Raw genomic sequence first — 15,087 nt, forward strand, 5'->3', positions numbered from 1 at the left:
AACACTCAGAAAGAACGAGAACGGACACCCGTGTGTTTTGTGCAGCAACGCTGCTTTTTATTATGTAAAAAACTATAAAAGCAGCTACTAGTAGTACAAGTGTTTTTCTCTCTAAACTGTTGCAAAACCATATAAAAAACTCGATCTCTGTATCCGAGATGGTTTTAAAGGTGAGATTAATATGAAAAATATATATACTGTTAAACAAAAATGTCCTAAAAACAACTACTCTGCAGATATGGTCCAGTTTACATGCCTAAAAATACAAACACACACACGACATAAAACTCCTAAAACGTTCAGAAACATCGAGCTGGATATGGGATAATATTCTAAAAGCAAAAGCAAACTAATAATACTTGTTAGTTTAAAGCAGAAGATGAGCGGTTTTAATAAAAAACTAAAAATAAAAACTAAGGTAAAAAGTTGTTCTCATGAAGGCGTCCGACAGGAATCGTTCCTGCTAAACAAAGTCTTGTAAACCTTTTTTTTTTTTACAGTACGTAGAAAGAAACCGTACATGAGCAGATTTCAACACCTGATCGGGTGACAGAGTTTACATTTCAAGTCACTTCAAGCACAACCTGGCAGGAAAACATGCAGAGCTCGGAGGTTTCTGGTGGATACAGTACAAAGTGTTCAGAAATGTGCAGATTTCCCCGAACGGCCGGAACAAGTTTCAGTAACGCGCAGGGAGCCGCCTGGTTCAAAACCGGTTCACGTTTTCCGTCTTTCACGGATCAGACAGAATCAGACGCTGAAAACTTTTACAAATAATCTTTAAGATTCGCTTCCAAATCCAAAAACGGGAGCAGAACGTTCCGGAAACTTTTAGGGAAGATTTGAACATGAAATAAAATTAGATTCAAATGCAAAATTTTCATCCATTTTGAGCAATAAATTAAAGTTTATGCACTTATTTATCGTTTTTATTTTCACCAGAGTGAACTCAGCTGCGGAAACACAAAATCTTAAAAGTATTTTTAGTTTAATTTATATTGCAAATATCTTGGAACACTGAAAAAAAGACAAAAATAATTTAACTTTCATAGAATCAAATAGGAGCTCGTTTAACGTATTTAACCTGTAACCTTTTCATCAATATTTAAGTCTTAAAAAGTTACATATCAGTAACTTTTCTCTTATTTCAGATCCACTAAAACATTTGCAACAGAAACTAGATGAAAAATACTGGCTAAGATTTTATGTTTTACAAAATAAAAACGCCAAAAAAGAAAGAATTGTGTGATTTTACTGGCCTCATTTTGTTTTTTTCCAAGTATTTCTGTTTAGTTTCTTTTGTAAATATATTGTATTTCACTTAAAATAAGAGAAAACTAACTTTGAAGTAACTTTTTGCCAACATCAGGGTTCAAGTCGGTGATTTTGATGAATAATCAGCATTTAGCTTAAAAAAAAACTATCAATGTTAATGAATTTGAAACGATCTCTGGAAAAGTTGGTTTTGTCGTCTTTTTTTAGTGTAATAAGATATTTGCAGTAGAAACTAGATGAAAATACCTGGTAAGATTTTGTGATTTTGCAGCAAAGCAACTCTGCTTGATCAGGTTTGATAAATAAACTTCAGTTTATTGGTCAAAATAAACGGAAATGAGGAAAATAAACGAGTTTTTTTAAAGTGCCGGTTTTGTTTTTACCAATTAAAATGTGAATGAAGTGGATTTGTTTAGATCTTATCGGCCTTATGGTTGGTTATTTTCTGAGCGGCTCAGGAAACGGACCCGTTTTCAGGGAGCTTAAAGAACTCCGGTTCCGGATGATCCGATCAGCTTTTTCTTTTTTCCAATCATCCAGTAAGAGCCGCTCTCATCTTCCAGGAGCTCTGGTTCGGATCAGAGCGACTCTCTCCGTGCGAAGGTGTCCGACGGAGCGAGACGCCTCCGGGTTTCTGCGGTTATTCGCAGGCGAAGTAATCTTTGAGCGGCGCGAACAGATGCCTGATGACCGGCACGCTCCAGGACCGGCCCAGCAGCCGCTGCCGGGCGCCGCGGCCCATGTTCGACACGTCGGTGTAGTGGACCGGGAATCCAAAGATCCTGGCGAAACAACAGCAAAAAGCATTAGGAGTCGATATGGCAGGCTGTGTTAGCATAAAATCAGTTCCACCAGATGTCTAAAAATTGGTTTATGATTAGACTCATTAGTAGGGCGGTCACAATGAGCAATAAATCAATTATCACATGATCAATTAAAACAATATCAATCATTTTTATAGTTTGTTTTTCTGTTTCTTCCACAAACTGGCTGATAAAATCTTTAGATGTTTTGATCTCCACCATTTTTTAAAGATAATTTTGCTTGCAGAGATAATTCGTTTTATTTGTCGTTTTATTTATTTAGGATATTTAAAATGTTTTCCAGCTCCAGCGTTAAAAGCTCATTAATCTTTAAGAATGTCTTTTTGCATTATTACCACTAATTGAGCTGAAAATGTTCTCAGAATGACAATATTATCGTTTAATGCAATAATTTCTGGGACAATTTGTTGTCCAGATAAATTTGTTAGGCCCGTCACCAAAACAAATTTTCATAGTCAATAAATTGTCCCAGAAATTATTGCATTAAACGATAATATTGTCATTCTGAGAACATTTTAATCTAATATAATACATATTTATGTAAGTACATCCTCTCAAAGCTCAAGAAAACGTGAATTTCTCATGAACATTTAATGATGGAACCAGGAAACATTTCAAATATCCAGAATACAACAATTAGTTTGCACTACCTGCCCCTTTTGCCTGTTTTCCCTGTCTATGCTGAATAATTATCGTTTTTGAAAGTGTAATTTTGGCTCTTGAGACTTCTTACCCATTTTAATTATTGTTTGCTTTGGATATTTAAAATGTTTAAGTTTTAAAATGTTCAAGTTTTGAATTTCATTAGAAATTCAAGTTTTTTTTAAGCTTTGAGAAGGTGAACTTTCACGTCATTTTGGATATTAGTTGAAAATGGTGCCAATATCATAGTTTTAAGCAATAATTTCAGGGAGAACTTATCGTCTACTACATTTATTTCTAATGTGTCTAGTTGTAAACCAGATATGAGGAATGTGAGCGTTGGAAGTGATTTTATGCCAAAACGGCCTGCCGTAGCGGCTGTCCTGCTCACCGCTCCAGCTCCGTGCACCACAACACGTCCTCCTTCCCGTTCATCAGCACCGGGAAGTGCTGGTCCTTCCCCTGTTTGATGGAGTTGGAGCGAGTGGTGATGGTTCGCACCTTCCCAAACTGACAGAAACACGAGCCGTCAAAACTCCCAGTGGAAAACTCTGCAGGGAAAATCCTGATTAACGTGTCGACGTCTGACCTTCGCGACCCGTCCGTGGTCCAGACACTCCTGCAGCTCCAGCTTGTCCATCCCAGAGGCGCAGCGCGGCCTGAAATACGCAGGTCCACTACAATCAACGTAAAGGTAAGTCTGAGAAGCAACAGGAGGCCTTTCCCTGCGTACCTGTTCATCCCCGGCAGGTTCCCCCAGAAGTAGCGCGCGCGGTGGGCGGCGGAGACCTCGATGGCGTCGATCATCACAGGGTTGCACTGCGAAACACACACAGAGGTCAGAGGTCAGCTGGGATATGTCCGTCACATGGAGAGAAGGAAAGTGGCATCAGAAATCTATAAATCTTGACTTGAAAACTCATTCAGCCCAGTTTAAGCTAGCTGGAAGCTAGCTAATGCTAGCTGACATTAGCTAGCTCAGGGGTCTAACAAAACCAAAAGGAAAATGTTTTCATTATAAATGCAACAATAAATGGTCATTTTAGAAGGTTTTCTAGAAGTTCTTACGTAAAATCAGTTTTTAAAATCAACAGACTTTTAAAAGTAGCTTCAAGCTATGCTAACTATTTATAGAAAAGACGCGCCTCATTCTACTTTGTTCCTCTAGTATTAAATTAATTTTTGCTCTAAATTGAATAAACTTTAGTAATTTGTTAGCTCTCATAATAAAATATTTTGTGTGTAAGAAAATCGTTTTTTCATCTCCAGGTGAGTTTTATTTTGTAGCATCGAAGGCAAAAGTGTGTTTTTGAATGGAAAATGTTGCCAACCCCACATCAGGTGAGATGTGTTAATATTTATGGTCATTTATTCTCATCATTTTATAATACATCACATTTTTTTAGCTTTTTGGACACACAAATCTTTACAAGAGAAGAAAAAAATAAGTAAATGGATCAATAATTATAATTTATGACTATTCTTGCAATTTTATGATTTCATTTTATTTTTTTCTTAGTATGGCTCCAATACTCTGTCATACTAAAAAGATTAAAAATCTCTTGTTGAGCTCATATTTCTATTTATCCAACAATATAACTGCAAAAAAACCAACATTTTATTAAAAATGTTGCTCATTTTGTCGTCTTTATATAAAGGTTTTGATTAATTGCAACAAATTAGTCAATTACAGAACTACAACTTAAGTTTTCCCACGACTTTAACTCCTGATTTTAAAGAGTTGCGGTCCAAGGCGAGTGCGGATGCGTTCGGCTGACCTCCAGGAAGCGGGAGATGTCCCTCTTGTCGTTGACGCCCATGGCCACCACGTTCTCGAACATCCAGAAGAACGGACGGTCTTCTCCTTCTTTGGGCTTGGCCTCGCTCAGCAGGCGGTAGAACTCAAAAAACAGCCTTCCTGTTCCTCCTGAAGCAAACCGCACTCACATCAGGGTCTAGTTACAACTCTATGCGTTTCTGGCATTAAGCATTAAAAACACAGATGACTCTGTGTGTAATTGATAATGTGTTTTTTATAGAGATTTTGAGCTGCAAATAGTTAAAACTATCATAAAAAAATACTTTTCACACACTACAAAGATGTTACGAACAGGAATCCACAAAAGTACCAACCAAACAGGCCTTTTCTGGCCGGGTTCACGATGGACAGGTCGTTGCAGGGACTTCCTCCGATCACCAGGTCAAACGGCCCCCACTCCTGAATCTGAGACAACAGCACCACCTGGTGTTAGACTCAGGGAATTACACCGGGAGCGCCAGGCGTTTGGGTACAAAGTCAAACCAACTCCGGGTTTTAAGCCCCTTATGAGACAAAAATGGGGTTAATTCATCACCGTCATGTTTTTAACTGATGGATTTTATTTAAATGGGACACTGCATATTAATCAAAATGCTCCTTTCCATCCATAGTTCCATAAAACAAACAGTATAAAATACAAACATTTATACAATTTCATGCATAGAATCAAGAAATACAGTAAAAACAAATGAAAATACTACTTTAAGAGGATTATGTCAAAATGCTACTTTAAAACTGTCAAACTAAAACGGTGATATTTTTACCATGTTATTAATTATTTCTAATTGTCACCGTTTCAAACTAAATATTAAATTAGCAAGCAAAATATTTAGCTCTAGATAAAATATTTTAGCTACACTAGCTAAATGTTATCTATAAAAGCTAAACATTAATCAATACTTAATATTTAAATATTAGCTAAGAGCTAGCAAGATGTTAATGTTTAGCATCTAGCTAGTCCTTATAGTCCATAAGTGGACTATCAAAATAAAAGCTAATTTCCATCTTGAAATGCAGAGTGGTATTTAAGTGTAGCATATTAATTTAACCATTTAAAACACTGATTCTACAGACAACATGGTAGCAAGTTTAATATCTTTTGTTTTTAAAATTGGGAACAATGAGCAAAATGTGTAAATATTACTGCACAATAAAGTTAAATGATGCTCTTGGGGGCCCCCTGGTGGTGATGTTGGCCATAAACAGCCCTCAACTCGCAATGCTTTGATTTTCTGCAGTTTGGCTTAATTATTGTTCTGACAGTGTTTTTTTTCTGTAAATGGCCCAATTCTGAATCTGTACACTCCAATAAGCAAGTAATCAATATCTAAAGTAGCTAATGATTATTTCAGCAATCGATTAATCACAATCGTTCCTCAAACGTTTCTGCTCGTGTCTTGAAGAAAAGAAGCAGATCTGTCCAGGGAACCGTTAAATATGGCCGCTCCGGTCCAACCCGTCTCTGAACCGCCGTCTCTTACATTTTTCGCCGTTTCTTACGTTTTTCCTGGAGATGTTCCTGACATCGTGGACGTACTGGATCTTTCCTTCATGTCTGACCACGCCCACCGAGATCGAGTCCTCACACACCTCCGACGCCACGTACTGGTCCACTTTAAAGCCCAGATCCCTCAGAACCAGGTAGCCTGGAGCCGGAAACACAAACATCAAATCAGAAATAAAGGTTTCATGACGTCAGTTCCTCAGTTTCCCCAACAAGGAGAGATTTTATACAGGAGATGTAATGTTGGTGTAAAGAGGCTTTGTGGTTCCTCACCAGTAGCAATGCCGTCAAACAGGGAGAGGACTCTGATTGGTCTGCGCTGCTCAGCAGGGACTGCTGGGTAAATCTTTGGTTTTTCCTGCAGAAGAAGAAGAAAACACTGAAAGTGAGTGGGTGGATGTACGGATGGATGGATGGCCACCAGCGGATGGATGGACGGACGGAGGATGGATGGATGGATGTAGGGATGGATAGTTGGGCGGTTGGATGTAGGGATGGATGGATAGTTGGGCGGTTGGATGTAGGGATGGACGGCCACCAGCAGATGGATGGATGGTTGGGCGGTTGGATATAGGGACGGATGGATAGTTGGGCGGTTGGATGTAGGGATGGATGGATGGTTGGGCGGTTGGATGTAGGGATGGATGGATAGTTGGGCGGTTGGATGTAGGGATGGATGGATGGATGTAGGGATGGATGGTTGGGCGGTTGGATATAGGGACGGATGGATAGTTGGGCGGTTGGATGTAGGGATGGATGGATAGTTGGGCGGTTGGATGTAGGGATGGATGGATGGTTGGGCGGTTGGATGTAGGGATGGATGGATGGATGGATGAATGGATAGTTGGGCGGTTGGATGTAGGGATGGATGGATAGTTGGGCGGTTGGATGTAGGGATGGACGGCCACCAGCAGATGGATGGATGGATGGATGTAGGGATGGATAGTTGGGCGGTTGGATGTAGGGATGGATAGTTGGGCGGTTGGATGTAGGGATGGATGAATGGATAGTTGGGCGGTTGGATGTAGGGATGGATGGATGGATGGATAGTTGGGCGGTTGGATGTAGGGTGGATGGCTGATTGGATGTAGGGATGGATAGTTGGGCGGTTGGATGTAGGGATGGATGGATAGTTGGGCGGTTGGATGTAGGGATGGATGGATGGATGGATGAATGGATAGTTGGGCGGTTGGATGTAGGGATGGATGGATGGTTGGGCGGTTGGATGTAGGGATGGATGGATGGTTGGGCAGTTGGATGTAGGGATGGATGGATGGATAGTTGGGCGGTTGGATGTAGGGATGGGATGGACGGCCACCAGCAGATGGATGGATGGATGGATGTAGGGATGGATAGTTGGGCGGTTGGATGTAGGGATGGATAGTTGGGCGGTTGGATGTAGGGTGGATGGCTGATTGGATGTAGGGATGGATAGTTGGGCGGTTGGATGTAGGGATGGATGGATGGATGGATAGTTGGATGTAGGGATGGATGGATAACTTCATGTTCCAGAACTTTGCCTTCTTTAAAACCTTGAAGGTAAATGTAACATTCTGACCAAAACAAAGATGGCGTCGCCCATCTGGAGGCCAAACCGAGCGGTTAGACTCACGAACTCCTGTCCTTTATCGTTGGCGAAGAACTCCTGCAGCTTCAGGCTCCAGTCGTGGCGCCGTTTCAGGACGCCGTACTGCAGCAGCGGCTGGCACATGTAGCAGCGCCAGGGGTCCTGGTACCGGGCGTTGTTGGACGCCCCAGGGTCCACCAGGATGTCCAGGCAGTCCACGCAGAAACACCTGGTGGGACGACACAACGAGGCGCTAGCATTACAGCACATCCGACTGTGGGAGAAAGAGCTGAACACAGTTAGCTAGTGGAGCGCTAACCATAAACCAGTGAAATGACAGTTCTGCTAAAGCTAAAGAGCTGTACCGACAGCATTTAGAGGAAGCTAATGCTAACTCCGACCATGTGTCAGTAACAACACAGTAGATAAACGTTAACAGGGTAAAAAAAAAACTAGCAGTATGGAAGTGATGCTCCTGATTTCTGTTTTATAGTTGCCGAGTTTTGCTAACTTTGCCTAATTGACCACAGCAGGGCTTCGGTCACAGAATATCAGTTAAACTATAGATCCTGAATATATCGAAACTGAGCCAGATTTCTTCAGGCTAGTTAGCTTAGCCACCAATGACAGTAGACAAAAGTTTCCTGTAGCGGTAAGTTGTTTCTCTGACATTTGCACATTTGGCAGCGCGTTCATGAGGATGAGTGACGGCGCTAAGCCCCTCCCCTCCTGGCTCTGATTGATTGTTTTTGGTTGGAGCTCAAGGATGAAAGATTTTTTTCACAGATTCTGTCTCGCATTACGTTGACATTTTAAATAAATATGTAAGAAACACTTTTTTAAATAAAGTTGCAAACAGCAGCTTTAAACTCGGCTTTAAATAATTTTTGGAAACGATCTGACCGTTTTGCAGGTCCTGATGGGTAAAAACTCCAGAAAGAAATGACTCCATGTTTTTTGTGTGCTTGTTTTGAGTTTTTCTGTCTTTCTTGCAGCTGAATTCCTGAACGTTTTTCCGGAACGGACCTGCAGCAGTTGGCGTTTCCGCAGAGCAGGACTTCTCGGCCTCCACAGCAGACCGTGCAGTAGGACTGGTAGCCATCGTCGTCGTACATGTAGGAGATCTCTAGGTACACATCCTACACACACACACACACACACACACACACACACACACACACACACAGCGTTTCACCACCGCCATCATCCTCTGGCTCAAAGATCCGATCTGGACCGGACCTCACCTTACACGTTTGGCACAAGCCTCCTTCAAACAGCGGGTGGAAGGTTGCTGCTCTCGTCTTTCCACACGAGAGGCAAAACTCTGACGAATCGGAAAAAACAGAGGCGAGTCAAATCAAAACGCAGACCGGAGTATTTGTGCGCTGCAGCGACGTTGGATACCCAGACTGTACCTTCTATACTTCGGTTCTTTTTCTGTACTTCATTCACCATTTGTTCTGGCAGAAAGGAAAACGTTGACACAACGTGAGTGACGGTATTTTTAATGACGGCCGTCGCACAGGTGAGCCCTACCTCTGCTACAGGGCTCCTCCGGCGCAGCCTTGGCCTTGCAGGGGCCGACTTTGGGTCGCTTCGCGCTGGGAAAATACTCCGGCAGAGAAACGTTGAGGATCTGGTGGTCCAGCGGGTTACTGCCTGCAGACACACACACACACAGACGCTCACACTCCTGTCCTGTACGCGACTGAACTCAGGTCGTCTTTAGCTCACCGGCGCTGCGTGTCGGTTTGAGTCCTTCCCCTCCTTTGGGCTGGAAGCCGCCGTTGGCCCAGTCCAGCATGGGCTTGATCTGGTCCTCGGGATTGTCCGTCTCGCAGGGGGGAAACGTCTTCTCCGCCCTGACGCTGGCCATCTGAGACAGCGACAGAACGTCACAAAACCTCAAATTCACCCGTTTGAGCAAATCTGACCACACGCTGCGAGGCGTCCAGGCCCACCGAGGAAAACACAATCCAGATCATTTAGAGTCGCAAAAACAGACGAGGTGAAACAGATACAATATAAAAGCTTTGATAATTAAATCGTATTGATGTTTTTTTGCTTATTAAAAATATAAACACTTCAATAAAATCCTCTCTGATGATTAAACAAAAAATGGTCATGAAGTGGTTTGAGGTGGTGAGTATCAAACGCAGGCAGGACCCAGACTGAGAGGTGATGATGATGATGATGATGAGTTTAACAGAAAGCAGCTCAAAAACTGTCCAGTTCAGGCCGAGAACTAAAGATTAAACCGGTAGAAAAGACTGACGACCAGGACTCAGTTCGACTGGAAAGACCATCCATCCATCCATACATCCATTTTCTAACACCCTTGTCCCTCAGTGGGTCAGGAGGTGCTGCTGCCTCTCCAGCTAACGTTTCGGGCGAGAGGCGGGGTCACCTGGACAGGTCGCCAGTCTGTCGCAGGGCAACACAGAGACACACAACCATGCACACACACACACATTCACACCTAGGGGCAATTTGGAGAGGCCAATTAACCTAACAGTCATGTTTTTGGACTGTGGGAGGAAACCGGAGTACCCGGAGAAAACCCACCATGCACAGGGAGAACATGGAGACTCCATGCAGAAAGACCGGGAATCGAACCCAGAACCTTCTTACTGCAAGGCAACAGCTCTACTAACTGCGCCACTGTGCAGCGACTGGAAACACAGGGAGGGTAAAAACGGGACGCAGCTGGAATCAATCAGGACACAGAAAAACCTCCAAATAAACACAAAATTATACCGAAGTAGCAGTACTACAACGTACTTTTACTAAAATACTGAGTAACTGATCAAATCATCATTTAATATTTAAACATTACGTCATCAGATGGACCCAACTATAAAGTTGTGTGGAAATTTTGGAATTTTAAGGATGAAAATGACAATAAATCATTTAATTAAAAAAATAATTTTTTTTTCAATAAAAATCTGATGAAACTAACAGAAACTGCAGGTCTGAGTCCGTTTTGGTTAAAACGTGTTTGGTTTTCATTCAATGAGTAGAGAAAAATCTACCAAGAGCAGAAATACTCCTACAGGCAGAAGGTACTCGAGTGCATCTGACTGGCTGATATAAAGTTAGTTCATGTTTTTGGGCCTGAAATAAAAGTTTAAAAACATATTATTTGTTTTACCTCTGAATCTGTTTCTCTGTCCTCAGGCCTCCCTGACCTGCATGTTTCAGGTGTTTCCCTTCTGCCACACCTGGATTATATCTCTGGGTGATTAACAGGCGTCTGCAGCACCTGATGGTCATTTGAACAGAGGCTCATCTAAAACATGCAGAGCAGGGGGGCTGGGGCCCAGAGGGGGGGAAACGCTGAGCTAAACCGTTTTTTCATGCCTGTTAAATTTTAAACAGAAAAATGAATTTGAGTGAATTTTAAACCACATTTTAACTTTACGGATCAGCAGAAACAACCAGGAAGTGGTTCTGTTTTTATCAATGTGTAACAGAAACCTGCGTCCTTTGTTAGATCACACACACACACACACACACACACACACACACACACACACACACACACACACACACACACACACACACACACACTGCTGGGAAGCTCCAGGTAGTTTCCTCTCAGAGTGTGTTTCATGCCAGACGCATCTGGTTCCTTATCTGCTTCACACTTTATAGATTTACAGAATGTAAACAGAGACGTCGCCAGCTAGCATAAATGCTAAACCAGCTGAGTTTGACCTGAAGCTCAAGTTCTGACTGGCTAACGAAACCTCGCTGCAAAGCTTTAAGAAGTGAGAAAATATTAATCTTTCACGGATTTTCTTCAGCTGAAGTCGCTGGTGAAGGAACTCAAATTTCCGTTTCTGCAGTCAGAAAGAACCAGGCGGAACATTTAATGGAAAACTGCAAGACATGATATTCAGGATCAAAACAAATCCATCCAGTGTGAAAGCAGTTGATTTGTAAATAATAATGTGCAAACAGTTTCTGGACCTGCTGGAGACATTATTCTGTATGGAGGTGTGAACAGACGGTTGACCAGCTTCTGTTTGTAACGGTGGAAACGCTCAGAGCAGCTCCGGTAGTTTACATAATCCGGCATCTGCACTTCTCAGGAACCGAATCTGATGAAACATCTGTCCGAAAACGGCTGCAGGGGTTTATTGGACTTAACACTTACTGAAATCGACTAACTTAGCGAAGTCCAGGCAGGACAGTAAGTTTTGCTCCATGTAAAAATGCAGAAATGAGAGAGAGATTCGGCCGTTTACGGTTATCATCAGGTTCTAAACATTTTCATAAATATGTTAGAACGACGTGTTACAAGATGCCACTTTAAAACATTCATTCATTATCTTTCAATTTGTTTTGATTTTGCGTTAGCGCCTGCTAAAGGTGCTAGCTCTAAATTACAGTGTTAACTTCAATCGGTGACATTAGCTCTAAACAATAATTCTAGCTCTTGCTAACGGTGCTAGCTCTAAGTGAAGGTATTGGGTCTGACTAATGGCATTAGCTCCTGCTAATTTTATTAGCTCTAACTAATGTTGGTTCTTGCTCATTGTGCTAGCTCTTACGGCGATAGCTCTAACTAATTAGTTTCCTCTAATTAATGATGCTAGCTCCTGTGTTAGCTTTTGCTAATTATGTTAGCTCTAACAGATGGTGTTAGCTCTAACCAATTAGTTTCCTCTAATTAATGATGCTAGCTTTCTTTAGCTTTTGCTAATGATGTTAGCTCTAACAGATGGTGTTAGCTCTAACTAATTCGTTTCCTCTAATTAATGATGCTAGCTTTCTTTAGCTTTTGCTAATGATGTTAGCTCTAACAGATGATATTAGCTCTAACTAATGATGTTTCCTCTAATGATGCTAGCTCCCGTATTAGCTTTTGCTAATGATGTTAGCTCTAGCAGATGGTATTAGCTCTAACTAATGATGTCTCTAATTAATGATGCTAGCTCCTGTGTTAGCTTTTGCTAATGATGTTAGCTCTAGCAGATGGTATTAGCTCTAACTAATGATGTTGTCTCTAATTAATGATGCTAGCTCCCGTGTTAGCTTTTGCTATTGATGTTAGCTCTAGCAGATGGTATTAGCTCTAACTAATGATGTTGTCTCTAATTAATGATGCTAGCTCATTAGTCTTGGGTCTAACTACTCGGGCAATCAGCTGCGTTAAACTTGTACCTCGACTGCCTGAAAGATGGCCTTTCGGTAGGAGGCCAGCTTGGTGTACGAAGCCTGGCTGAAGAACTTGGGGAAGGCCATGAGAGAGTCCAGCTTGTCTGCTGAAACCTGGACACAGAAATCACATGGAAAGGTTCAAAACCCAGGATAAACAGCTTTTCCTGCTCTTTTCTTCAAGACGGCTTTCACCTCGGAGAACTTTCCGTCTCCGAACCACTGCAGCCACCTCATGCCGTGGCTGGCCTGCCGTTTGCCCGTGGCGCGCCACGTCACCACGATGCCTGGCCACCAGGAGAAACCCTTGATCTTCCCCCAGACCAGCTCGCCGACTCCAAAACCTTTATTATCCTGCAGACAGAACAGGAAGAGACAGTTAGCATCCATGATGTCGAAAAAACACCATTTCACATTTGAGGCGTTTCCATTAAAATAAGAATCCCAATCACATGACAAGCTATTAAAAAACACGCCACGTCATGATCCTCCAGCTACTTCCTGTTGTCGTCTTCTTTGCTGTTTTCGCCAGTGGCTACGTCCGGTTGTTGATCATGTGACTCGTGATGTGAAAAAAGTGTTTCCATTGCAGTTTTTTCCAAATAAACCAATTTTGATACAGCTAAAAAGACACACTGCCAAATCCTAGCAACAAACTTTTATTTTTAAATAAAAAAACTAGTCTTTTTCTAAATTGTGTGTTTCAATTAAGCAAATTTATCTCAAAAATATCAAATTGTGCAATTATATCATCAATGGAAATGCAGCTTGTAGAAGAAACAGATGTAGAAATAATTTTATCTTTATTCTGGAATGGAAAAAAATATTCCTAACTATTTAATTTAACAAAATAAAACGAGACGTAAATTAAACCAAAGTGAACTAAATCTATATTTAGCACACAAAAGTAGGGATCCATCTTTTAATCAATAGTTTATTAGTTTGTTTAAAACAGGAACATTACAAGAAAAGTCCTTCAGGTCAGTGGAAAGTTTCAGACGAATATATCTAGTATTTAAAATCGGTATTAAATATTGATTTTGCTAAATAAATTAAATACATTTCCTTTTGGATTTTGGTTTTGCTTGTGTTCATACTGTGATCCATTCTTTTTTGTTCATTTATGTTCTGTAAGTCTTGCCATACAAGTTAATTTTTCTGTGCTCATTGTTGGTCGAAAGGTGTTGCCGTACATGTTAAGTTCATTTATGTTTATCTTTTTAGTTTATTCTTCCATTTTGTTGGTTTTTGAGTCTTATTTGCGTTCAAACAAAAGGCCTCGACACTCTTGATTCTTTTTTTGCTCGTTTGCTGTAATCAGATTTTTTCTTTTTCTTTTTTTTGTGTTCATGCTACTAATTAAATGCGACCGCAATCATATTTCTGTGTGAAGGGTTTCCGACCTAAAACCATTCAGGAATCTTGGGATGAAAAGTTTTAGTTTTCCAAATAAACTGTTAGTTTGAGTCTTTAATTCCTGCCTGTGTGTTAAAAGGCGAAACGGAAAGCAAACAGCGACTCAGCACTACGACTATGACGCAGCAGATTCAGCAAAAACAGATTTAATTTTGCATTTTGGGCTGCAGCTTCTTCAAATTCTGCTTTAAACGTACTTTTTAATATAGTCACCAACAGGAAGTGGGGGAAAAAAAGCAAGCTAACGTGTTTTTTATAGCATTTTTTTTAAATCACTGAGGTCATTAAAGTGTTTCCAAAGAAAACGATTTGGCAGCGTGTCGCAGTCTGACTTAACAAGCAGATGTTTTGCTGAGTTCAGCCAGAACTTTGTGTGAAAACAACCGCAGAGAGCATCCAGGGAACATGGCGGCCTGCAGACCTGCCCGGATCCATTTTTATTAGCATGCTAGCGCTAAATGCTGCAGGAAGAAACAATTCCTAAAAAAATAAACTGGGATTTTCTCATCATTTCATCTGTTGAAGCTGCAGCAACTTTTATAAGATGTTTCTTTACATGTTTGTTAAAACTGACAACAGGTAATGAGACCTGTGAAAAGATCAATATCCTCCAAATGACCAAAAACAACAAATTAGAGCCAGGAGGAGGGGGCTTAGCGCTGCTAATCATCCTCATGTACTTGCTACTAAATGTCTTAATGGTGGAGAAACAACTCACCACTACAGAAAAATAGTTTATCCACTGTCTTCTGTGTCTATGCTAGCTACAATAGCATTCACAGCATGATGATTGACAGCGCTAAGACCCGCCTCCTGGCTCTGATTGGCTGTTTCCAATCAAAGCTCAGTTTTTTTAAACTGATTATCAGTCTAATAT

General features: G+C 41.3%; 1 protein-coding gene across 2 annotated transcripts in view; it reads right to left on the minus strand.

Moving 5' to 3' along the window:
• Window positions 1-31: 31 nt before the first annotated feature.
• Window positions 32-15,087, minus strand: part of LOC103461926 (DNA (cytosine-5)-methyltransferase 3B-like) — a 41,820-nt gene continuing 26,764 nt past the window's right edge. The window contains exons 7-22 of one of the 2 annotated variants that reach the window (XM_081609431.1): window positions 12,990-13,148; window positions 12,801-12,908; window positions 9,366-9,507; window positions 9,168-9,290; window positions 9,047-9,091; window positions 8,876-8,955; window positions 8,658-8,770; window positions 7,677-7,860; window positions 6,338-6,422; window positions 6,061-6,206; window positions 4,875-4,965; window positions 4,520-4,668; window positions 3,475-3,560; window positions 3,331-3,418; window positions 3,133-3,251; window positions 32-2,057 (exon numbers count right to left, since the gene is read on the minus strand). In XM_081609431.1, coding sequence (XP_081465557.1) covers window positions 1,916-2,057; window positions 3,133-3,251; window positions 3,331-3,418; window positions 3,475-3,560; window positions 4,520-4,668; window positions 4,875-4,965; window positions 6,061-6,206; window positions 6,338-6,422; window positions 7,677-7,860; window positions 8,658-8,770; window positions 8,876-8,955; window positions 9,047-9,091; window positions 9,168-9,290; window positions 9,366-9,507; window positions 12,801-12,908; window positions 12,990-13,148 — 1,860 coding nt within the window. In that variant the 3' untranslated portion in view covers window positions 32-1,915. The remainder of the gene's footprint in view (window positions 2,058-3,132; window positions 3,252-3,330; window positions 3,419-3,474; window positions 3,561-4,519; window positions 4,669-4,874; window positions 4,966-6,060; window positions 6,207-6,337; window positions 6,423-7,676; window positions 7,861-8,657; window positions 8,771-8,875; window positions 8,956-9,046; window positions 9,092-9,167; window positions 9,291-9,365; window positions 9,508-12,800; window positions 12,909-12,989; window positions 13,149-15,087) is intronic. The other variant, XM_081609432.1, reaches the window with a different exon arrangement.

Source organism: Poecilia reticulata, chromosome 7 (genome assembly GCF_904066995.2).
Source record: "Poecilia reticulata chromosome 7, P_reticulata-male-v2, whole genome shotgun sequence".
Classification (NCBI taxonomy): Eukaryota; Metazoa; Chordata; class Actinopteri; order Cyprinodontiformes; family Poeciliidae; genus Poecilia; species Poecilia reticulata.